We start from the raw sequence: 24676 nt of genomic DNA on the forward strand, positions 1-24676 counted from the left end.
AGCAGAGAGTTGAACCGCAGCTTCTGGTTTTGTGCCAAAGGCACTCTCATCATTGTTCTTGTCTCCCTTGCAGGAGTAGTAGCAAGCATATAATATCAGTTGAACAAGTCCAGACACTACTATAGTTGTGAAATTAGCTTGTTAGCATTTAGATTATTCAAACAAGGCATTAACAAACACACCTTCAGTCCACTATACCACATATTTCTACCATAGTTAAAACTTGATGTCTTAGTCAGCATATTAACAAGATTATGGTCCATACATTAGATTGCCTTGGCTAAATATTGAATAAATGACCATTTGTACCCATCAGAGATGAAAACACTGACATTTGTACCCATGATAGCTCGAAACTAACCTTGTACCCATGAGAGATGCTGTCCGTGTGACAAAAGTGCCCCGCCTTAGATTTGAGCTTGGTTCGTGCCTTTCCGAACCTACGTGGCACTCCCAAACCCTCCCCCCAATCTGAGCCAACCATTCACCATCATCATCTTCATCTTCTTCACCATCACCATTACCATAACCTCCATAACCTCCATCACCATCACCTCAGCACCGCCACAGCCACCTCCCTTCACCACAACCTCCGGCGACAACCCACACCGCCGCGCCCCTTTCTCTTCTTCTTCCCCTCTTCTCACCTCCGCTGAGCCTAGAGACCACAGCGCCAGCTCCTCCTCTCCACCAAAACAACAAAATTTTCAAACACCAGCATGAATCAAAACACACCTAAATCCACTAACATGCATTTCTAACTAACCAAATTAAGCAAAATGAACTAAAAGCAATACAATGAAAGAAACAGAACTCAGAAAAAAACGCAGGGGATGGAAAATTATTCTTCTGCAATTGTTCCACACAGCCTCCAAAATCAGAACTCCATGGAGCTCAAACTCCACTCATCAATGGCGTCACTGGGACCCGTTCCCTGCAAATTAAACACCGTCATCTCATCCCATTCCAAATTCCCACACTTCTCTCCTCCGAAGCCCTCTAATTGCTCTCTCCCTTCCACTCCTCTATGCTCCTACGCCGTTCCCGATTCCAATAACCCTACCACCAACAGCAACAAGGTCCAACCCCGCCGTAAAAACGCCACCCCACTGGTTATTTCGCTCAAAAGACCCAAACTTCACGGAAGGAGAATCTTCCTAGAGAACCAAAACCCAAACTTGATAATACTCATAATAGGGTCGACCAGAACCGCCAAAACGCGATGTTTGATGCAACCACCCTGAACGTTAATTTGATTGAGTTGTGCGAAGAGGGTAAGCTTGCTGAAGCTTTAGAACTCATGGGTCAAGGTTCAGTTGCTGATTATGGTATTTTTCTCGCCACGTTGAATTTGTGCGAGGGTACGAGGTCGCTTGAGTATGGGAAAAGGGTTCATGAGTTCTTGAGAAGATCGAGGTTTCGAGGGGAGGTTGAATTGAACAATAGGTTGATTGGAATGTATGGGAAATGTGGTAACATGAATATTGCACGCAAGGTGTTTGATCGAATGCCAGAGAGAAACATGAGTTCTTGGCACTTGATGATCATTGGATACACTGAAAATGGCGCTGTGGTTTCTGGGCTTAGCGGAGGTGAGAAGAGGGGAAGAAGAAGAGAAAGGGGCGCGGCGGTGTAGGTTGTCGCCGGAGGTTGTGGTGAAGGGAGGTGGCTGTGGCGGTGCTGAGGTGATGGTGATGGAGGTTATGGAGGTTATGGTGATGGTGATGGTGATGGTGAAGAAGATGAAGATGAAGATGATGATGATGAATGGTTGGCTCAGATTGGGGGGAGGGTTTGGGAGTGCCACGTAGGTTCGGAAAGGCACGAACCAAGCTCAGATCCAAGGCGGGGCACTTTTGTCACACGGACAGCATCTCTCATGGGTACAAGGTTAGTTTCGAGCTATCATGGGTACAAATGTCAGCGTTTTTATCTCTCATGGGTACAAATGATTATTTATTCGCTAAATATTTTATCAGGTGTAGAAATTATTCAGCAAGAGACAGCACTAAAATATCAAGGAAAGCAATAGCCCAAATATACTAATCAATTCAAATGAACAAAATTAAATATTTCAGTGGCATTTTTGTGCATAGAGAAGAACAAGCGATATGTGCAATAAAAAAATCATTTAAAAGCTACCTTTACTACAACTATATGTATAGCACATGCCAGAACCCCTGTCACCAGCACGAACATCAACCTCCAGAACTCTTCCAACAGGTCCAGCAGCAGCACTACAACCAGCACCAAGGGAAAAATGCATTCGACTGCAAAATGCCTTCACAGATTTTATATCATGAAGAATAACTATAAAATCCATAAGTTCGCCACCAATATGGGAATACAAGATCAACACACAAATCTAAGCCATGCCAAGATTTTTAATACCTATACTAACTCGATCTTCTAAGGGTAATATTCAGTTAATGCAATAGAGTTGTGTAAAGATAAAGTCACAAAAAATATTATGTCAATTAAGATTAAATAGTAAAGGAAAATTAAACACAGATGTATTTTGAAATAGGTCCACGTCCATTTCTTCTACTCTTTATCCGGTTTTCACAATTAACTCATAATAGTATGCATAAACATATTGGTGAAATAATACTACACAAGAACTAAACATGCATATATTCTCCTTATCTGAGCATCCCATCCTAAGCCCAGGGAGAGTACAGCTGATGGCGCAGACCATGATCCATCGACTCTTCGAGCAACAACCAAACCAGTACCAATTTTGTAAGAGAGAAGTGCACCAGCTTTGGCAACAGTTAAGATCGCTAGGCCTTTGGCATATTTTAGTAGCAAGCATATAATGTCAAGATCCACACCCACTTCACCGTCATGATCAGACCCTTCTTTTTCACCTTCCAACTCTCCTTCACTCTCCTCTTTGTCTTCCTTATCCTCTGATTCATCATTACCATCAGATTCAGACACTTCATTTGCTCTCATTTTATCTTTATCATTCTTATGCACCCTTTTATGTGGTGCCACCCATTTGTCATGTTCTTGATGTACGGTGGCAGAACTATTACCCTTCTTTTCATCCTCCCCCGACACATCCTTCTCCTTAGGGGTGGCAACACTACCCGAACCCGCGGGTACTCACCCCGCCCCTACCCGCTCGGGGCGGGTAATTACCCGCCCCCGCACCGGGGCGGGTTTTAACGGGGCGGGTTCTTGGGCGGGGCGGGGCGGGGTCGGGTTTAGGTTAAACCCGCCCCTACCCGCCCCGGTATATATAATATATATATATAAATATATATATTTTTAATATATAATATATTTAACATATATAAAATAATTAGTAAAATGATTAATAATATTATATCATATATAAATTTTTACTTTAATTTATGTTATGTATGTAAATGGTGGTTATATAATTTTTAAAATTTTATTTTATTGGTTGGATTTAATAATTATAGGGGCGGGTAGGGGCGGGGCGGGTACCCGCAGGGGCGGGTTAGGGTTTAACATTTTACTACCCGCGGGTAGGGCGGGGCGGGTTTTATGCGAGTTTTTTGTCAGGCGGGGCGGGGTCGGGTAGAGCAAAAACCCGCCCCTACCCGCCCCGTTGCCACCCCTACAGTTCTCCTTATTCGACACGTCACCAAAATGTTGCTTTTCCTCTGCCTTAGTCTCCTCCTTCTTGTGTGGTAGTTGTGTTTGTGTTTGAACCCCTTTAGAAGAAGTAGAAGAGGAGGAAGAAGGTTCTATAATGTCTTCAAAGCTTTCCCTTTGTGTGGTAATAGACGAAGACGAATTCGAGAACACCCCCCACACAAAGATGAAGCACAAACCTAACATTGTCACAGCTGTTATCTTCACCCATAACCGATATGGGCGTTTCACTTTGCTAACCAACTTTGCAATGGCCATAAATCACTCACTCTAAATTCACAACGATCCCAAAATCTACTAGAATTCAACTAAACTTGCACGAATGGAATTGAATCAGACCGAGTCAAGCCACTATATCTAAAATCACAAATCCACATCCACTACACTCTAGCTAATTTAATTGGGGCAAAATCAGCTAACAATGAAGTAAATTTCTCAGTTCTCACACACCCTTAATCTAAAAATCTGAAGTTCAGCCCAAGCTAGCTTTATTCATCTACATCTAAGTAAAAGATTAAGAAAATGTTGAGAACAAACATAGCATTATTCACTCACAACCTAATAGGCACCAAGCTAGATTTATCACATATGAATCTAATAGACACTTTATAGTGAAATTTTTAATGAAATTCTCAAATCTGAGAAGGCACCGTACCTGAAGAACGTGAGGATAGTTAAGGTGTTACTGTTGATAGGAGAAGTGTCAGTTTCAAAGTGACTCAAGAAGAAAAGAATAGAAATAAATGAGATTTTGGCAAAAATAGAAAATGGGTGTTTGAGTTATTGGAGGTGGAAATCAAGAAGAGATTAAAAAGATGATTTTTTTTCCTTCCTTTTTTTGTGCTATTATCAGTTTGAGATTCGATTGAGGAATGAAGAGAAGTACAGAGACAACTACTATTCATTTCCTGAGAGATCAAGCACAGATAAATTAGACAACATTTCCAAACCTGAAGGCATTCAACCAGTTAAGCTATTCCCAGAAAGTAACGCAGACTTCAACAAAATCAAACCACCAATTGACTCAGGAATAGAGCCAGTTATTGAGCAAGAACTTAAATCAAGCACCTAGAGTGCACCAAGGTAGTTGTTATTGCTTTTGTCACTAAACCACTCAGGAATAGAACCATTAAGCACAAAACCTGAAGCATTGAAGGAAGCTAAACGGGTAAAATTGGCAAGTGGATCAACAGAGAAACTTGGGTGAAGACTAGCTTTATGTGTTCTTCTGAAATCGGAAATGTTGATTCCGATAACTGAACCCTTTTGGCAATGAATCCCGGTCCAGTTCCGGCACGGTTTGGTTTTTCTTGGCCAGTTTTTTGCTCTTATACCCAATGAAGATCGAAGTTGAAGCAACGAAAACCATTCGGTTCTTGAACTCGAGAGGGTTAGGGAGGGCAAGGATTAGAGATACAGGGAAGGAGGGGAGGGATGTCTATTTTAGTCATTTTACCTAATAATTTAGTCTTGTCCATGTGTATCCAATTATAATACTAGACATTACATTAGTGTCTTCTCCATCATATCCAAACACAATACACAAACAATAATTTTTAATGTTCTGTTTTGTTCTGTCTTTGTCTCGGTGTCATGTTCTATTCTGTCTCTGAAAACAAACGCATCCTAAGGTCCTGTGAATGCCAGAGGCAATCCTAAAACGCCGACACTCAGATTATAGAGCTTAAAGTATTAAACAGAAGCCATAAAAAGGTGGTTTTCTAAGAGTATCTAAACCTGACTTAACTTAACCTTAAATCTAAATCTCATACTGCCATTCTTCCATACCTCTATCTTCATCAGTATTTCACAGACAGTTAAACAGATAAAAGCAAGCACAAGTAGGTTACAAATACAGCAGGTAGCAGTTATACATTAAACATGGCAAAAACACTTAGGCACACCCAGTTAATGCACAAGCAAGTAATTCAAGTAATATGCAGATGATGCATGCCTGTCCTATGGCTGATGGGGCTCATCTGTCGGTTATCCAGCCAACCCGACAAGTTTGAAAACCTTAGACTATCCCTCGACGTGCATCTCTAAAAGTCTATGCATAGTTTTTTCTCAAATAATCAATATTACTCAATGGGGGTTAATATTCTCGGAAATTTATAGTGCTCGGTCACCCTTACGTCGTAGGGTCAACAGAATATTGAGTTTTCAACCTGGTACACGTGGTGACAAGCCACGGTACTTTATCCAGGAAATCTCGTATCTCAGATCATTCAAATTCATAAGCCATATAAATAATTCAATTATAATTCATCAACATCCACATCATTCTCAATCGCATCTCATTCATCATCATACATCAATCATACTCAATTATTATCCTTCATTATCACACCTCCCATTCTATTCATCAATAGTTCCAATTCAAAACATAATTCATTCTTTTCTAAATGAATCAAACTTAAAACATACTCATTTTCTTAATAACTCAAAATCAAACCATATAACCTTTGAATCTAAATCTTTTTAAATAATCATCTAAACAAAATCTTTAATTTTTATAAAATTTTGGCAGCAGCACCTCTCTAAAACTACATTCTTTTCAATTCAACATACCCTTCCTCATCATTATAACAATCACCACAATAAATCTATTTCAGATCAACAATTATACTCATATAATATTCAAATCCACCAACCAAAATTCAACCATAAATTATAGTTCACAAATCCTAGACTTTTAACACAAAATACCCTCTCTCATTATCACAACAACCTCCACAATAGTTATACCTCAAATCAATAATTCACCAAATCACCAATTAATCAACAAGCAACAAACCAACCATGTTCATCAATAAGATACTAAGTATCAAATATACACATGCAATTCAACTTATCCTATGGTCATCTAGCCTAAGTTTTCACAGAACATTATATATTAAATGCAAGAAACCTAAACCATACCTTGGCCGATTTTCAAGTATTACCCAAGACAATTTTATTAAAAAGAACACAGCCCTCAAAACCTCAACTAAGCAGCTTCCTCCAAGTTCCGGTAATCACAATTTCAAGCTCCAATTATTTATTTTCTCAACAAAATACACATTTATAACACATATATATCCAATTTAATACTCAAAGTTCAAATTCAATGAATTTAAAATAGAATTATCGTATCCTCACCTTACCCAAGTTTCACATAAGTAAGAGTAAACGTTTCCCTCAAGCTAATTGGATCTTAAAACATCAAAGAATAAAGAAATTTAATATTTCTACCAAATTTTCCAAAAATTGGGGATGAAGAGACTGAGCTGAAATAGTAAGTTACCTATGAAATTGTTCTGGTAGAAACGTAGAGCTCGATGCGGTAAACGCGTGGCTATAAATGGTGCGACGATCGGAACTCGGACGGAGAAGTTATGGGATTTTAAAATCACCGTAAGGGTTGGAAGTGGCTTTCATTCTTCCCCTCCCTTTGCTTGCTGCAATGTAACTAATGGAGGAAACGGAAAAAGTGGGTTCACTTAATGTCCTATTGGGCTGGTTTAGGCCTACGGCCCGGTTCGGATCGGTTCGACTCGTAATTGGACCGATTTTTTTAAAATTAGTGTCAAAATTCTCGTTTTGACGAGCTCTATCCTAATTTAATATAATATTCGCATTTCTAATTTTCTTTATTAAAAATTAATTTATCGACTAATTATTTACTAATTTAACGGGGTTTACATAATGTCTTTTGTTGTATTAATTTGGTTGATATACATATGTACACGTGAGAAAATTTTTAAAATAAGACAAATTAAACTTGGGATCTATATATCCAGATTTTAAAAAGATAAAAAATTTAAACATATTTTTAAATTGTTAAAAATTTAAATATTCGTAAACCAAAATATCAAGAACCTATTTATCATTTTCTCTAAATATAATGGATAAATTTCAACCCTATGGTGATATTTTGAGTTAATACTCAAATTGGCCCCTGAAATTTGACCCCCGACTCAATTTAGCCCTCAATGTTTCAATTGTACCCTGAAATTTTGACCCGCGCCTCAAATTGGCCCTTCCGGCATTTTCCGTCACCGGAGAGCTGACCTGACAATTTTAAATGACACCTGGCAGTCTCAAAACGACGCCATTTTACTGTTGGCGCCGAAATCCTTAGAAATGATGTCGTTGACATGAGAAAAGGGGTTAAATAAACTCCAAACATTAACCACTTCAAAAGTGAAATCCAATCGACCTTTTCTCTTCCTTCTCTTCCCGTCGTATACGTTCCCGTCAGAGAAGCACCATGGGTATTGCAGTAATGGAGGTTTGAACCTTTTCTTACTTGTTTCGCGCTCCCTATTGTGAAGATTAATTACCTGGGAGTCATCTTTTGGAAAACAGGTTAGTAACAAAAATGCTGCTCTCAACTACCATGCTCTGTTTTTCTCAAAATATTGGTTGTGAGTTGTTTTTCATTTTTTTCAGTCTACTTCATCAGTGAAACTTTGGGAGAATGTGGTTGATTATGGTTGTTGATGATGATAGAGTTTTTGTTTGTTAGGGTTTAATTTTTTTGCATGTGTGTGACTATGATCAACTGAATCATTCAGTTCTTTGTCCGTTTGAGCAGTCTTTAATTCTTCATATTCCATTTTAAAATAACAATTTTACTCCTTCATGTCCCATTTTAATTTAATTGTTGACTGGGTAATTTCTTGTAAAAATAAAGTATTTTTTGTGCTGAACATTGTCTGCATCAATGACCACAATGAGTGTTTTATTATACATCTGAAATTAAGTGATAATCATGAACTGAACTTTTTGATTTTCCTTAGACATTGACATTACTACTATGGCTTGGAGGTGTCGTAGATGATCATATTCAAGATTTCAGTACATTTATATATTAAAATGGTATCCTTGAATTTCCGTTCCTCGACTAATGAATACACCTGACAATTTTACTTTCATGTGTTTCCTTGTTCCTTCTTGTACTATTATTTACAAGAGTACTAATATAGTGGAAAGGGAGTACTGCATTATGTAATGATCATAACAAGAATATAATTTTGATAAAAAAATCCTACTTTTATACATGAACTTTAAGAGTGTAATTACTAGTTAGAATCTTTGAGGGAAGGAATAACTTAATGATTAAAGTGGAGTCTATTTTATTTCTCAAGAACCCTTCTCTTAAATTTTCTGCATGAGTATTTTAACATGGCACTTGTTAAAAAGCAAAAAAAAAACATCTTTTTAAATGCTTAATATTTTCAATAATGCATGTGATAGTTTACTTTTTCGTACTTCCTTAATAAGTTTTTACGAGATTCATTACAAATTACTTGTTCTTGTTAAGATGTGAACATTATATTGTTCCATGCATAATTATTGTGCAGATTATTACATTAAGTGGTACAGCAAATAAGCTGTTAAATAGAAAATGAAATGGATTTTTTTTGCTTCTGATGTCTGAATTACTCTGCCATTAATTATCCTTGTAAAAAGCATAATCCTTTATGTTTAGGTATTTCAGATACTTGTGACGGTTAGTTATGTAATTGATTGTGTGAAGATTTTAACTTCTTTGTTCTACTTTGGCAATCAGTTGTGAAAAATCTTTGCCCTTTTATTCTCTTTTCTTTTTTTTTTAGATAGGACAATGAATTTCTCTTATTTGCTTTTCCACTTGAAGATTGAAAATAATGCTTATTAATTTTAACAATAATTAAAACGCAGATAAAGCTGGTATGTTTTGTTGAAGGTTTCCCTGTTTATTATTATTATTATTATTATTATTATTATTATTATTATTATTATTATTATTATTATTATTATTATTATTATTATTATTATTATTATGGTTAAAGACCCTGGTCTCCTAGTCCCTATTCATTCTGGCCATTCATAAAGTAAAAGGGATTGTACTTGTTTCATTATATTCTGTGAAGTATTGGCAATGTTGGGTAGTGTTGTATGGCATAATAGTTTGATACTTGAGCCAGAGTTGAATTTACTTTGATTAGCAAAGTTGTAATTGTATCCAAATATTGTTGATTTTACTTACTTTATTTTTTCATGTTTCATGATTAAGGATTGCATGAGACAGATTGAAATTAAACCAAATACCTTTAACAAAATATTCATGTTTTTTAATGGTAGCCAAAACACTTTCAATTAAGTTGTTTAATATATTAGAACTAAGCCCCAACTGAATTATCTGTAATCTGAATTACTATTTTCAATTTATTGAAGTTAGTGTTGTTTTTAACCATTGTATCTCCTGAATCTTATTTATAGATGGATGAAGGTATAACGATTGTGTATCATCATAGAGGCAATTTTGTCACTAAACCAAATGGCAGTTTGGTTTATGACAATGATCATACTGATGAGTTGACTGGGCTGGATGTGCACCCAATCTTCTCTAACGGTGGCCGATTCGGTGAATTAAAGCTACAAGTTGGAATGAAGTTCAGTAACAAGAATGAATTTATGGATGCTGTGAGAGAATTCACCATTCAAGAGGGTAGGGAGATTAAATTTAGAAGGAATGAGAGCTACAAAGTCAGAGCTATTTGCAAGTGGACAACTGGAGAAGATGAGGATATAGTTAGATGTCCATGGGTTGCTTATGCATTCAGGGATTCTGAGGAGACATGCTGGCAATTAAAAACATTTAAGAATAAACACATATGTCCTAGGATGAGCAAAAATAGGGCAGCCAACAGGAGATGGCTTGCTGGCAAGTTGGTAAAGAAATTGAGGAGGTATCCGAGCTTAAAGCACAGTGAAACTAAAGCATATTTCAGGAGAAGGGGTGACCTGGATCTAAACAAATCATCACTAACCAGAGCTTTAATGGATGCAAGAAATATTGTTTACGGTGATGCAGCTGCCCAGTATGGTTTGATTAGAGATTATGCAAAAACTCTACTTAAGAGTAATCCTGGTTCAACAGTAAAGATTGGTACATATCTTCAACGGGATGATCCTATATTTGAAAAAATATATGTATGCCTGGATGGATGTAAGAAGGGTTTTGAGGCTAGCTGCCGCCCAATGACCAGACTCGATAGAGCCTTCTTGAAGACTCGGTTTGGTGGACAAATACTCTCAGCAGTGGCTCAGGACGCCAACAACCATATATATCCAATTGCGTGGGCAATTGTTGATGTTGAGAATAAAGAGAATTGGAGGTGGTTTTTGGACCTGCTGCTTGATGACTTGGGTGACTACATGGCTAACAAATGGGCTTTTATGTCAGACAGCAAAAGGTAAATGAGTAAATATATTTGTATAATCAATTCATATATGCTGTGACGACTGTGATTAAAAAGATTTATTTGTATAATCAATTCATACTTGCTGTGAGGACTGTGATTAGTAAATGTATTCGTTGCGAGGATCTATTTGAGGTCACTTAATATATTTGGGGGGTCTGTTTGAGGTCACTTAATATTTTTTGGGGGGTCTGTTTGAGGCACGATAATTGAAATTTCATGTGTTACTAGTTCAGGGTTTGGCTTCAGCAGTAAAGAAGCTCATGCTCAATGTACACCATCGATTCTGTGTCTGACATCTATGGAAGAATATAACAAACAATGAAAAGAGCAGGAGTACAGAGGACTATTATGGGAGTGTGCTAGAGAAACAACTCGCCATGATTTTGATCAGAAGATAGATAGGTTAAAGAGACACAACGAGGGAGCTTGGGCATATTTGGATAAGTGGCCTAGAGAAGCATGGACTAGGGCATATTTCCGAAACGATAAAAAAATTGATAATATTTGTAACAATGCCTGCGAGATTTTTAACTCGAGGATCAAGGAATACAGAGCTAAGCTAATAATCACCTTGTTAGAGGAGGTTCGGATGTTTGCGATGCGGTCCATTGCAAAAAACAAGGTTAAGTTTTCCCACCATGTTGGTAAGCTCCCACCAATCCAACATAGTAGATTGCAGAAAATCCAGAAAGAATCTCAAAAATGGGTACCGATTTGGAGTGGAGATGAAAAGTATCAAAGATTTGAGATCCACGGTTGGTCTACCAACATGGCTGTTGACTTGGAAAAGAGCATATGCACTTGTAGGTTTTGGCAAATAACAAGTACTGAGGTAGCTAATAATTGCTTATTTCTATTTGTTTGTATCATTTGATTAAACATAGTTTAGATTAGATAGTGACTGGTTTGTATTCATTTAAGAGTTGTTATTTGTTTAACTATTTTATTTGTCTCTGGTGATTGGTCTCTACTTAAATAGATTGTTGGATAATATTTCACCACATCTGTCTTCGTAGGCATGCCGTGTGTCTATGCATGTGCAGCCATCTCCAAGATAAATCGGAATCCTGAGGATTTTTGTCATCATTGGCTGACCATGGAAGCCTATAGAGATACCTACAAGAACTCTCTCAATCCAATACCAGGACAAGATCTTTGGGAGAGAAGTGAATAAAATAGGCCTCATGCACCTAAAATGAAGCGAAAGCCAGATAACCCAAAAAAGACGGAAGGATGCTGATGAAGAGCCATCTAGTGTTAAGAAGTCAAAAACTGAAATCAAGTTGAAGAGGAAATACAAAGAATTCACATGTACTTATTGTGGTACGAGAGGGCATACAAAGAGAAGTTGCGCTCATAGGAAAGCTGATGACCTTGCTAGTGCCCTTGTTAATGCAGCATGGGCTGTTGTTGCAAAAGAAAAAGGTTTTAAGGCTGGAGAGACTAGAGATCCAGCAAATGCTGCTACTACTAACACCCAAGCTGCTGAGATTAATGAAAATGCTCCATTAGCACTAGGGCAAGCTGTTAATGATGCAAATGCTTCAGAGATTGTACTCACCCAACCCACTTACTCACAGCCAGAAAATCAGAAATAGGTAGTGATTGGTTTCTAATATTTGATTAACTGTTAACTGGTTTGTATTGGTTTATAATATATGAGTAAATGTTGGGTAGATCTAATTGATTGATACTATTTGATAATATATTGATTGGTTTTTATTGGGTTGTATTGGTCACTAATTCTGTTAACAATTTCACTAGGTCCCTCCATCAGACCACCTCCACCTCCACAACAGGTCACAAGGCCTGACAAGCTGTAATTTAAGAGGAAAAAACTTTTAATGTGAACCCAATGTAAGGAGGAAGTTCTGGGACAGCTGCACGCTTGTCAAAGTTTATGACATTCATCTCCACCCCGAACTTCAAACCACCAACAACAAAATAGAAAACGATTTGCAATGTTGACTGAAAGTTGTGTAGAACATATTTTGTAGAGAACATTTGATCAAACTATGCTCTTTTGATATTTTGTTACTATGTTATGTAGAGTAATGTTTTGGTTTAGGATATTTGAAACTATGTTATCTAGGGTATTTGAAGTATGATAAAGATACTGCTATTGCTAATGCTGTGATATTGACAATGATTAATGACTATGAATTACTTAATGAATTACTTATTTGTGGGTCCTCTGTCAAGTGCAAGAATCACAAAAGGTTTTATTAGATTTTCTTTTGTCATAACATCTCATCTATTTTTGTTTTCATAGGAACAAAAAAGATAATCATTGAGAGCCGAAGTTATTATTTTGTATTCAATGTTTTCACAAATGAACTATACACTTAAATTTATTCAATAATGGAAGTGCATACTACATATATAATTATCAGAGCCAGCTCCTGATCTTGTCTTCATATACAGACTCATAACAGCTTGACCAATTTGACCAAACTATGCTCTTCTGATACTTATTTGGTTATAAGTTATACCTCCTCTTTTGTATAATCTCAGTTTTAAAGAATTTTTACAGGATATATCATTACCAAGAGAAAATAAAATTTCATTTCTATTTTGTCATTAAATATATAACAATGCTTAATTCACATAACTGATATCACAGTTACATATATTTCATCCTACCTAATTCATAAGCTACAATCACAATTCCAAAAATAATAACAAACACAGACAACATAATATTCCACATTTTTAATATTCTAGTTTCAGCTTCAACTACACTAATTTTCTATCCCAGAGATATTTTTCAATGGTCTTCACTAACTGAACTTTCATTTCTGCCAACTATGACTTCTTCTTCTTCAACATCTGTCCATTTAAAAAAGGCGCACCATCTCTTACCGGTAGTCTACAACACCAAAAATTAAAAAAAAAATTGAGAGGAAGAACAACTACAAAACCAACAAGCTTTTGAGAAATAAGACACACAATCAACTTGCAACAATTCAACTAACTCACATTATAGTTAGAGCATCCATAGAATGGTCTTTCTGGATTGGAATCCGTCCCAGACCACCGAAGAATAGGACGTAACCCACAACCGCACCAATGCGAAACCTTTCTACCTCTGTCACCTCTGTCACGGTGTGCGTTCTTCACTCAGCCACCATGCGAACGAGCTCTACTAGAGCCACTTGAGCCTTGGCTGCTGCTTCCCAACATTCTTCTCAACTCTTGGAGTCACTTTTGCTAATTAAAGAAATTAGGACTTCTAGGTTTTATTAAAAATTTTTAGGGATTAAATTGATGCCTTCAAATATTTTGCCATGTCATCTATATGCAAGGGTGCTAGATGTCAACCAAAATTGACAGATCTGTTTTCTGGTGATGAAAAATGTCGGAAGGACCAATTTGAGGCACGGATCAAAATTTTAGGATACAATTAGAGTCAATTAAAATTTTGAGGACTAAATTGAATTGGGATCAAATTTCAGGGTAGGGGCAGTATTAAATCGCGATATTTTCTTTCCTTGTAAGTCACCAAAATTTCTACTTCGCTTGAGACTGAGACAGAGACAGAAAATGGCGAGGGGAAGCGAGAGTGTGGGTGAGGGCGTACCGAAAGAGATGAGCGATCCACTGAGGCGCACGGTAGCCAGCCTGGAGAATCTGGAAGCAGAGCTGCCGAATATTCTCTCTCTCTCAAACCCTTTCATCCTCTCTAAAATGCCTCCTCTTCAACGCGCTCACTCCCTCTTAACTCTTGCCAACATCACTTCCACCCTTTTCTCATGTAGTTTCATCTCTTTCTTCATTTCTTCTTCTAAATTCCCAATTCACACACATGCTTAGGGCTTTTTTATTTTGTTTCTGTGTAGTGAAGTTGAGATGCAAAGGGACTAATCCAGATTATCATCCCCTCAAATCTGAACTTGTAAGTTCCATTTCTCGCTTAACATTTCCTTGTAGATAGCACATGTGAGTCGAATTATTCTCTTAATGTTAGTTAATCGTTAATGTTGTTGCTTTTGTCTCCAACTCTCACAGGACAGGTTAAAAGTTTACCAACGCAAACTGGAACCCTTTGCGGATGTAGGTCAAGGTACTACACAATTTTAATTTTTTTCTTGAGTTCAAGTTATCTGATCTTAGAATTAATATGAGTTGACTGGGTTTTTGTCTGCGAAGCTCTACCACTTCCTTCTTCTTTCTTGGATGATCAGGCTTCTGTTGACCACTCCTTACGTGACCTCACTTCAGGTAAGTAATTATAAGTTATCAAACTCTGAACTTTTAATGCATGAAAGTGTAAGCTATAATAGTCCCCAACTATAGAGAAGAGACATATTTGTGCGGTGCATTTTTTATGTACTTGGGACTCATCACCTCATCATCATAGAATGATGATACAGTGTGTGGCCAGTTAAATGGGGATCACAGTCCATCCTATGATCCGATGTGTTGAGGGAATGAATCTGAAGTGAGTAGTGGGAGCCACATTTTATGCTATGATGATAACATGATGAGTTTCAAATGAATACACAAAAATGAGTTATTTTATTGCTACTTTTTTTTTTTAGAAAATTAACCCCACTGGGATTAATTATTTAATTTGGGGCAAATTGAATACAAAGTAAAATATTGAATACTTCAAAGTGAATTTGCTTAAGTTGGGGTTTGATGACACAAGCTTACAATTACTAGAACTGAATGGAGTATTACTCAAATGGTTGGATGTATTTCATTTTGAGTAGAAATGGTTATTTTATGCAGTACAAAGAAAAGAAATGGCTAACATGAGCATTGGGGAGGTACCAATGATGAGCAACTATCAGGAGCAGGCTGGTCAGAAGAGAAAGCATCCATCTTCTGAAGAACACCCTGTTCAAGTTTATGCTGAGGTGCACGTGAAGAAAGAACCACTTGAGGTTTTTGGTCATAACAAGGGAAAAACTGAGGAACCAATAGTAATTGACATTTCAGATGATGACGAGTGATGATCATTTTGAGCTGTTTGTGCAGTTGTGCCGCCCTTATTTTTCAGAATCTGGGTAAGAGTTTCATTTGGTGTTGTAAGTTACTTTACGAATTTGATGATGTCTTTCAAACTGTCTTTTGGTACAATGACTGCATGGTGATCCTGTAGGGTATTAAGACTTTATTCTGGTCTGAAAACATTTTTTACTACTATCATTATTTAGTAGTTCATGTCCAAGACTTGTCCAAGAATACTTTACTGAAGAGTTAATCAAAACTTAATTTGTTCATATACTGAATCTGATATAACCATAACTGTGACAAACAAAATATTTGAATTTATAACTGAAAAAAGTTAAGGATTTATAACTGCTTTCTTTGATTCTAAGTCAATCCAGTTGACTTACTCATTTCCAGAACTAAGATTCATCTTATGCTCAAATTGAAGAATCCCAACTCAGAACTGAAGTATGCGGATTCTGGAGAAGTTTCTAGTTATATCCAATTAAGAATTGCTCTAGCCCACAATAGAGAACTCTAGCCTTTCTAACTTTATAACTTGTATAAATGTTTAAGCTTTGTTGATTTCGTGTGATTGGTAAAATTACATTAACCTCCTCTGAACCTCTGAATGTTAAGGGACATTGGACATACCTCTTTATTTCTAAAAGTCTTTACAGAACTCTTCTAAGATTTAAGTTATATCTGACATCTGCTAACTTTATATTTTTCTAAAATGGACACTGACCTCTCACCAGATCTGGGGTTGTCATTGTCAACATATAATTCATGGGGTGCTATGTGTAATTTCACCTAAAATTCAAGGGAGGTTGGTGTACTTTATCATATTTATAACTTGTTATCTTTGAAAGCTTAGCGTATGCTTGGTGTTAAGGTTTGATTATACAATGTGTAATTATTCATTTATTTGTGAGGTTAAATTCTTATGTTCTCAGAAAAGTTCACTTAGGGTGGTTTGGTAAACCTTATGTTTTTCAAAAGTAATGGCTTTTGTAGCAGCTATATTTGCTAAATCGAATAATTGAGCCTTTAAAAATAAGTACAAACTACAACAACTGTGTTTTGGTAAAATTTGTTTTGTAAAATTTAAAATGACTTTAATAAACATAAATATAACTATAATAACAAAAGAATAAATCTAAACACTTGTTAATATATAAGGTTATATTATTTTTTTTAATTTTAAAAAACACATTAGTTTTGAAAAGTATCTTTATAGGAGTTTTCAAAAGCTAAAAGCACAAATACATTATCATTTTGATTTAATTTATTAACCACAAAGTGAAGTGTTTATGTTTTTAAAAATTGCAAACACTTCAACACTTCTCTACTAAACTTTACCAAACCCACCCATAGTTTTGTGACTGGCTTACTGTAATTGAAGATGTATGAGAAAATTAAATTCTTATTTCATCTTTGAATTTTTCCATGTGCTTTTTTACACTTTGATTTTGTTTTGCAGTATAACTGAATAAAATGGAGCTGCCTTGAAGAGAGAGAATTTCGTGTCATCCTTGCTGCTTTGCCATACTTTTTCATCATCAAAGTTTATAATACACCAATTTCTATAATTGGTCACAAATAATCTTGGAAAGAAACTTAGATTTTGAAATTAAGATTAAAATAAAAAAAAGAAGAGAATTACCAAGACGGTCTCTGACTTGAAACCTAGCCCTCTCAGCCCATTTGTTGAGGGGAATCAGAGGGTGAAGATGGAACCTTCCATGCATCAACCTTGCCTCCAACCAACATATCCTTAGCAGCATAAGATATTCCAAACACAACAAAAAGGACCAAAATACAAGTAGCTGAGGAAGCTCTCAAACAACAAAATATAACACAAATATGCCGAGGATTTTTACTGATTATTGATGTGATATAATGGTACACAACTAACTGGTTTTAGCAGTGTGCTGAGGTTATTTATATAGTGGGGGGTTTGGGTGATGAGATATTGAGATGAACTTAGAACTTAGAAGTAGCCGTTAAAAGGGTACATTGGGAATGGTACATGGTGTGGGGACTACAGAGTTATGTTTCTCTTGTTACTTGTTTGGCCTCAAAAATACCCAAAAAGAAATTGTTATTCAGATTTTCATTTTTTTAAAAAAATAAATATGAAAGAAAAAGATATATCCATGATAGAAATACATTTTTCCTATCTTAATATATTCTCTGGTTACAGTTTAAATTGAAAGAAAAAAATAATGTTGATTAGAACTTTTAAGACTGTTTCAATTTTAGCTTGAATTGGTCTATGTTGTAGTTGATTCATTAAATTTTTTCTTTTAATTAGGTAGCAAAAGTGATTTAGACTTTATAGTTCTTTAAGATTTTTTTTTTATTTTAATAAACAATTCACTTGTTATTAAGTTTTGTTTAGAATTTGTTTTAATTGAATACATTTTCTTTTGTTCTTCTTTGAATTTTTATAGTTTTACTTAGTGAGATTATCAGATGTTCTTGGTACCCAAGACACAACTTCATATCTTAGTTTGTTTATTTTTCAGCACTTACGAAAATGAATAATAAAAAAGGTACAAATTTTCAGTTTTTACTTTTTAAAATTTGAAAGAATCCATTGCAGTTTTAAATTTAAATTTAATGAAGGAATAAATTTAAGTAATTTTCTCACAACAACCATATCATTTTAGAATTTTTAGTTATTTAAGATTTTGTTTCTATTTGAATAAACAATTCAGTTGTTATTAAGTTTTGTTTAAATTTTTTAGGTCAAAGATAAATGTTATTTTATTAATATAAAATAAAGGTGTTTCATAAGGAAATACAAAAGAATTGGGTAATCTCATTTATTACCAACTGTGACTGAAAGATTAAGAGTTTAGAAAAGAGTAAAGTAAGAGTAAAGAGAATTAGCAGCATCCATCAGTTATGGCTCATGAGTTCACGCACTAAACTGTTGGCTTCTTTCACTATTTCTGGTGTCGGACTTGTTACCTTCTCAAAAACACACTGAGTGCTTCAACACATCGCCGCTATGAAGAGGGTCTTTTGTCTACTGTCGAATTGAGCTGCTGCCCAAGATAAGACTCGTTATCACCAATTGAAAAAGGTCTCTTCTTCTCTCATCCATAGGTCAGGGGTTATTAAGTTTAGGCTCCAGATTATTGAAGACAGGGGGCATTGGAATAAAGCATGAGAAATTGATTCAGCCTTCAACATGCATCTTAGACAAGTGGCAGGGGTGGATGCAAACCGGCTGTGAACTTGTTGCAACACCGGAAGCTTTTCATGAAGACTCTTCCATAGAAAAATCTTAATTTTATGATGTAATTTCAATTCCCAAATGCTATTCCATACTCTATTGTTCTGTATGTTCTGGGGCCTCAATGAAGTAAGAGAATGAAAGAATCCATAATCAATTTTGTATCCTGACCCAACTTCATATATACCAGATTTTGTCCAGTACCAATTAACTTCATCCTCCTCCTCTGTTGGTTTGATTGAAAAAATTTTATTACATATATCAACTGAAAAAATTGACTCAATCAGATTTCTGTTCCAGCTTCTATCAGGATTTAGTAATGCACTAACGTAATGCACTTGCAGATTTGGTGAGATTGTGAGTGCATTTTATGGGACATTAAAGGGCACTGGTGGTGGGAGCCAGGGGTCATGGAAGATGCGGACATGAGTACCAGAGCCTATATTCCATAACAAGCCTTTCTCGATCACCTTGCGTCCTTCAAGAACACTTCTCCAATCCCATGATGGTACGCTTCCTATCTCTGCATGTAGAAAATCTGTATATCTGAAATATTTAGCTTTGAGCATTCTTGATAGAGTAGAATTAGGGTATTTCATTAGACGCCAACATTGCTTGCCCAATAAGGCCAAATTTTGCGCCCTTAGGTCTTTGATCCCCAGCCCTCCATCTTTCTTTGGTTTCGTCATTGTGTCCCATTTAATCCAAACCATTCTTCATTCTGTGCCTTTTTGACCCCACCAAAATTGCGAGAGCATGCTATGAATCTCAGTCAACAGCGTGTCCGGGAGCTTGAAACAAGAGAGCGTATAAATAGGAATCGCCTCCCACCGCTCTCAATAGCGTGTGTCTGCCACCTGATGACAATAGACTTCTTTTCCAACCCATAATCCTCTTTTTAACTTTATCCTTGATAGCTCCAAAGGTTGCTTTCTTTGATTTTTGGACTATAGAGGTCAGTCCCAGGTATTTGTCTTGTGCTCCGATATGTTCAATATTTAGTGTCTGAGCAATTGCTAGTCTTGTGTTCTGAGGTGTGTTGTGACTGAAAAAGATGGCCGACTTATTCAAATTGACTTTTTGCCCACTGAAACCCTCATAGATCTCTAGCAATTCTAGAATACTTTGGCTTGTATTAGGTGCGCTCTTGCAAAAAAGGATTGAATAATCAACAAACAAAAGGTGATTAACTGTTTGGCATCTCCGATTAACTTGAACTCCTTGAATTAATCTGTTTTGCTCTGCCTTGTGTAGCAAGAAGGAAAGTCATTCTGCACAAAAAAAAAAGAGATATGGAGATAGGGGGTCACCCTGTCGGATGCCTCTATTTGGCTTAAAATAGCCAAAAGGTTGACCTTCCACAACAACAGAGTAAGAAACAGTCGTTACCAATTCCTTAGTCCAGTTAATCCATTTAGCATCAAAGCCCATCTTATCCATAATATACCATAAGAAATGCCATTCAACTCTATCATAAGCCTTGCTCATGTCTAGTTTAATAGCCATTTCATGCTCTGCCCCACTTCTCTTATTTTTCAAATAGTGCATATATTCGTGGGCAATTATAATATTATCTGAAATGAGTCTACCTTTGAGAAACGCACTCTGATTTGGGCTTATAATTTTATTCATAATACCTTGTAATCAGTGCACCATAACTTTAGAAATAATTTTATACATAATTGAAGACAAACTGATCGGTCGTACCTGAGTCATGTCACTGGCATCTGGCACCTTTGGAATCAAACAAATTTGAGTATGATTGAAGCTTTTTAGAATTCTGCCACTGTGAAAGAAACTTCTCACTGTCTTAAAAACGTCACCTCCAACTATATCCCAGAAAAAGTGAAAAAACTTAGCTGTAAACCCGTCATCACCAGGAGCACTCTGAGCATGAACACTAAATGTAGTTCTTTTGACCTCGTCCATAGTTACCGGCCTTTGGAGCCTGCGGTTCATGGAAGCTGTAACCTTAGGCTCCAAATCCTCTAAGTATGGATTCGGATCAGCCGAACAAGAAGAAGTAAAAATACCGCAAAAGTAGTCTTCAGCTACCTTTGCAATATCCTCCGATTTCGATGCAATCTCATTGTCCCTCCCTACTAATCTCCAAATTCTGTTCCTTCGCACCCTTGATTGAAATTTCTGGTGAAAGAATCTAGTGTTCTGATCTCCTTGTTTTAGTCACTTGACCCTAGATTTTTCTCGCCAATAACTCTCTTCTTTCAAATATGCCAACTCTAACTTCTCCTCCAAACTGGTAACCTCCTCTCCCCTATTGATTCCAGCCACCCGCAACTCCTCTAGTTTAGCTTGAAGGTCCTCAATTTCTTTCCGAGAGTTTGCTTTGTGAGTTTTCTGCCATTGAACTAGTCTATGTCTACAATCTTTCAACTTTTGGGCCAAGGAGAACATAGCCGAGCCTACAACTTCCATTCTCCACACTTCACTAACAGTTCTCTTGACACCCTCTTCTCTACACCAACGTTCCTGGTATTTAAAATATCTTTTACTATGCCAGGATTGAGGTTCGATTTCCATCAAGATTGGAGCATGATCCGAGCCTGACTCTGTGAGCTTGTGCACCACTGCATTTGGAAATTTCAGCTTCCATCCCATCCCAACTAAATAGCGGTCAAGCCTCTCCACCAAATCCTCTCCTTGTCTTCGATTTGTCCACGTGAAAGGGCGCCCCACCATTCCAATATCCACTAATTTGTTACTATCAATAAAATTAGTGAATGTTGCAGTGGTGATTGCTGATTTTTGGCCTCCACCCTCCTTTTCTGCTTGGCTTGTTATAGCATTAAAATCACCTGCTATTACCACTTTTTCTTCTAGATGTTGACTCATTGTTGTAAGCTTCTCAAACTGTAAGAATCGAATTTGTTCCGAACAACTCAAATGGACACCAATGAACACCCATACCTCACTACTTCCGACTTCCTTAATTTCGACTGCCACAAAGAATTCTCCACTGTTAATAATTTGAACATTGATGCTATCCTTTCAAGCTAGCACAAGTCCTCCTGCCACTCCTGTCGGGTTAACAATATGCCAGTTTTCATAGCCGCATACCCGAAGTTTTGCTTCCACCTGTCGAGATTGGTTCTTTGTTTCACTTATAGACACAATCTCGGGGGAGTGGGATTTACAAATCCCTTTTAGGGTGTGAATTGTCAGGGGTCTCCCCAAACTCTGACAATTCCAAACTATAGTTCTCATGGCGCCTTAGGTGCCATTTGTAGGCTGGCACCCTCCACCATCTGTTCAATTGTATTTTCATCCTCTGTTCTTTCTTTCTTTGTAGATCCTTCAGCTATACCACTCATCAACCTTCTTTTGGATTCACTTTTAGTATCTGACCCTCCAGCACCTTGTCTTGCTAACCTTTTCCACTTCCTACATTTCTCTGTGGTGAGACACTGCCCAATAGCGAATTGCATAAGCTGCCCTTCATCCTCCTTGGCATTGGACTGACCAGCTATGATAACCTCCATGCATTCTGTTCTAGAATTGGCTGATTGTGGTGACTCACGTGCTGCCCTGTTACCAGTGTCTTGTGGTTTCAAACTTTGTTTCCCTTATGCATTGACATCCTTGCAAATTCTTCCAATAAGCGGTTTAAGACCGGTTTTTTCTTATGTTGAGTGGCCTTATTCTGATTTTGGGTTGAGTTGTTGAATGTTCTTTCTCCTTCAGAGTAGATTCGCGTTCCCACTTGGCTGGCTTTAACCCATTCGCCAATGTCATCCTCTTTTACCATATCACTCCCTGTGTCCTTTAGCAGATCATGGTAGTTTTTTACCTCATGCCCCAATTTTGCGCAATAGGTACAGAACTTTCCAAGTCTCTCATAGCGCAATGCCACTTCTACCTCCTTTTTATTAGGTCCTACCACTATTAACTGATCCCTCACTTACCTGGCAGCATCAATATTGATTTTGGCCTTCACAATCCTAGTTTCTCTACCCCGCATCTGAAATTTACCTACCTCCAACATTGTGCCCAGTCTCTCTCCCAATTTACGTCTAATTTCGAAGGTTTTAAACGATTTTGGCAAACCCCAAAATTGAACCCAAACTGGAAAATTGGAAATAATCTCTTCATCACAGTTCTGATCTTCCTTCCATCTCTTGACATGGAGCACATAATCTTTGAATAGCCATGGAGAACCACGTTCAACATGCAAGACATCCACTTCTTTATCAAAAAAGAATTAGAAGGAATTGTCCCCTTTGTCACTCATGCTAAATCCTTCCAGGTTTCCCCATATAGCCTTCAAAGCATTCCTCATGGTTCCAACTGAGAAGGTTTTGGAAGCAAAGAGTCTGCCATAGAGACTATTGGAGCAAGCGTTAATACCTTCTGATATGTCTGCCTCTTCCAGTAGAATCACATTTCTATCTCCTTTCTGGTTGTCTTTCTCGGTACGATCTTCATCCCTCGTTGTCTCAGCCATGCAGATTAGATAGACTTGTATTGAGATTTAATTGACGTTGACAATGTAGTCTTGACGACAGTAGGAACTCCGTTAAGAAATCCTAACAGAGCACTAAAAAACCCTAACAAGGCAACAACTACTTTGAAAATTTTATATAAAAAGTAATGACTTATAAACTTTGTTTAAATTTTTTAGTTTATTTGAATACTTTTTTTTTTTTGCATTTTTGTCCAATTTCTATAGTTTTATTTAGTGAATTATCAATTATTCTTGTTGCTTAGTTTCTTATCTTAGTTTTATATTTAATTAACTTATATTTTATATCACATTAATATTATTATTCAAAAACTTTTTAACCTTTTATTTAAATAAAGAAGGAAAAACAATCAATTGAGAAAAGAAGAATGATAAAGAGGTAGAAAAAGAAAGAGGAAAAGAAAACGAATCTGAAAAAAAAAAGTGTATATTGTGACTTGATTATATAAAATATTTGGTTGTTTAAAATTAATGTTACCTATGAAGCATGAATACTTGGTTGAACGTGTTTGACATATATATATATATATTTCGAATATAATACTCATCGACACTCATTCGACATGCGTGTTTATTATATTCAACGGTATTTTAATAAAAAGATTAAAAAAATATATTTTTTTCTAATTAAACCTTATTAAAATTGATCCAAAATTTTTTAAACCAAGCGTTTTAAACGATTCAAACAAGATTTCGTGGCTGAGACATGTGATTATGATTATTATGGCAAAGGTGTTTGTCTCAAACTAAGCCAAACCATATTTAAATTCTAATTGTAGTAGTTAGATTAGTCTGTATGAGTCACTGTGAGTGTGTTTGTATGATTAAAAAAGTAAAAGATTTCGATCATTCTAGCAATTCTGCTAGGAAACCAATTAAAAACGAAGTTAATTCTAACTAACTAGTTCAAAAATAAGTTTATTACCAGAAAAAAAAAAAAACAACCTTCTACTATTCTAATTTTTTAAATTTTAAAATAAAATAAAAAAGAATTGACTTAATTAGCTTGTTATTTTTCATAACTTTTTCTTACGTTTACTTATTCGGTTATTCCTATTTAGTTGCTTAGGATTTTTTTGGTACTGATAAATTTATTAAGCAAACCCGGCTAGCTAAGGTTTAGGGCATTGCTCTGAATTGTATTGT

The 24676-nt window shown here is 36.4% G+C and overlaps 2 protein-coding genes and 1 pseudogene across 5 annotated transcripts; all 3 read left to right on the top strand.

Moving 5' to 3' along the window:
- The first annotated feature begins 887 nt into the window (after positions 1-887).
- Positions 888-1636, top strand: LOC107626805 (uncharacterized; annotated as a pseudogene).
- An 8243-nt stretch (positions 1637-9879) lies between these two features.
- Positions 9880-10860, top strand: LOC148573021 (uncharacterized). The gene has a single exon (XM_088505629.1). The coding sequence runs from the start codon at positions 9880-9882 to the stop codon at positions 10858-10860; it is 981 nt and encodes a 326-aa protein (XP_088361755.1).
- Positions 10861-14356: 3496 nt separating this feature from the next.
- LOC107624865 (uncharacterized) lies at positions 14357-17914 on the top strand. Of its 4 annotated transcripts, none has more exons than XR_002357062.2 (6): positions 14357-14619; positions 14705-14760; positions 14874-14928; positions 15015-15086; positions 15600-15877; positions 17287-17914. XR_002357062.2 is itself a non-coding variant. In XM_021115400.2 (5 exons), exons 1-5 carry the CDS (start codon positions 14409-14411, stop codon positions 15821-15823), a joined length of 618 nt encoding a protein of 205 aa, XP_020971059.1. In that variant the 5' UTR covers positions 14357-14408; the 3' UTR covers positions 15824-16093. The 4 variants fall into 4 exon arrangements, 1 of the variants encoding a protein (XP_020971059.1); XR_002357065.2 differs by lacking the exon at positions 17287-17914 and adding an exon at positions 16221-16772; XR_002357064.2 differs by lacking the exon at positions 17287-17914 and adding an exon at positions 16562-16638.
- Positions 17915-24676: the final 6762 nt, after the last annotated feature.

Source organism: Arachis ipaensis, chromosome B2 (assembly GCF_059453495.1).
Source record: "Arachis ipaensis isolate K30076 ecotype BB chromosome B2, ASM5945349v1, whole genome shotgun sequence".
Taxonomy (NCBI): domain Eukaryota; kingdom Viridiplantae; phylum Streptophyta; class Magnoliopsida; order Fabales; family Fabaceae; genus Arachis; species Arachis ipaensis.

What these genes read in the sequence shown, in the direction of transcription:
- LOC148573021 (XM_088505629.1), top strand. Translation starts at nt 9,880, where the DNA reads ATGGATGAAGGTATAACGATTGTGTATCATCATAGAGGCAATTTTGTC.
- LOC107624865 (XM_021115400.2), top strand. Translation starts at nt 14,409, where the DNA reads ATGGCGAGGGGAAGCGAGAGTGTGGGTGAGGGCGTACCGAAAGAGATG. An exon ending in CACTTCCACCCTTTTCTCAT is followed by an intron (nt 14,620 to 14,704) that starts GTAGTTTCATCT and finishes GTTTCTGTGTAG; the next exon opens with TGAAGTTGAGATGCAAAGGG. An exon ending in CTTACGTGACCTCACTTCAG is followed by an intron (nt 15,087 to 15,599) that starts GTAAGTAATTAT and finishes TATTTTATGCAG; the next exon opens with TACAAAGAAAAGAAATGGCT.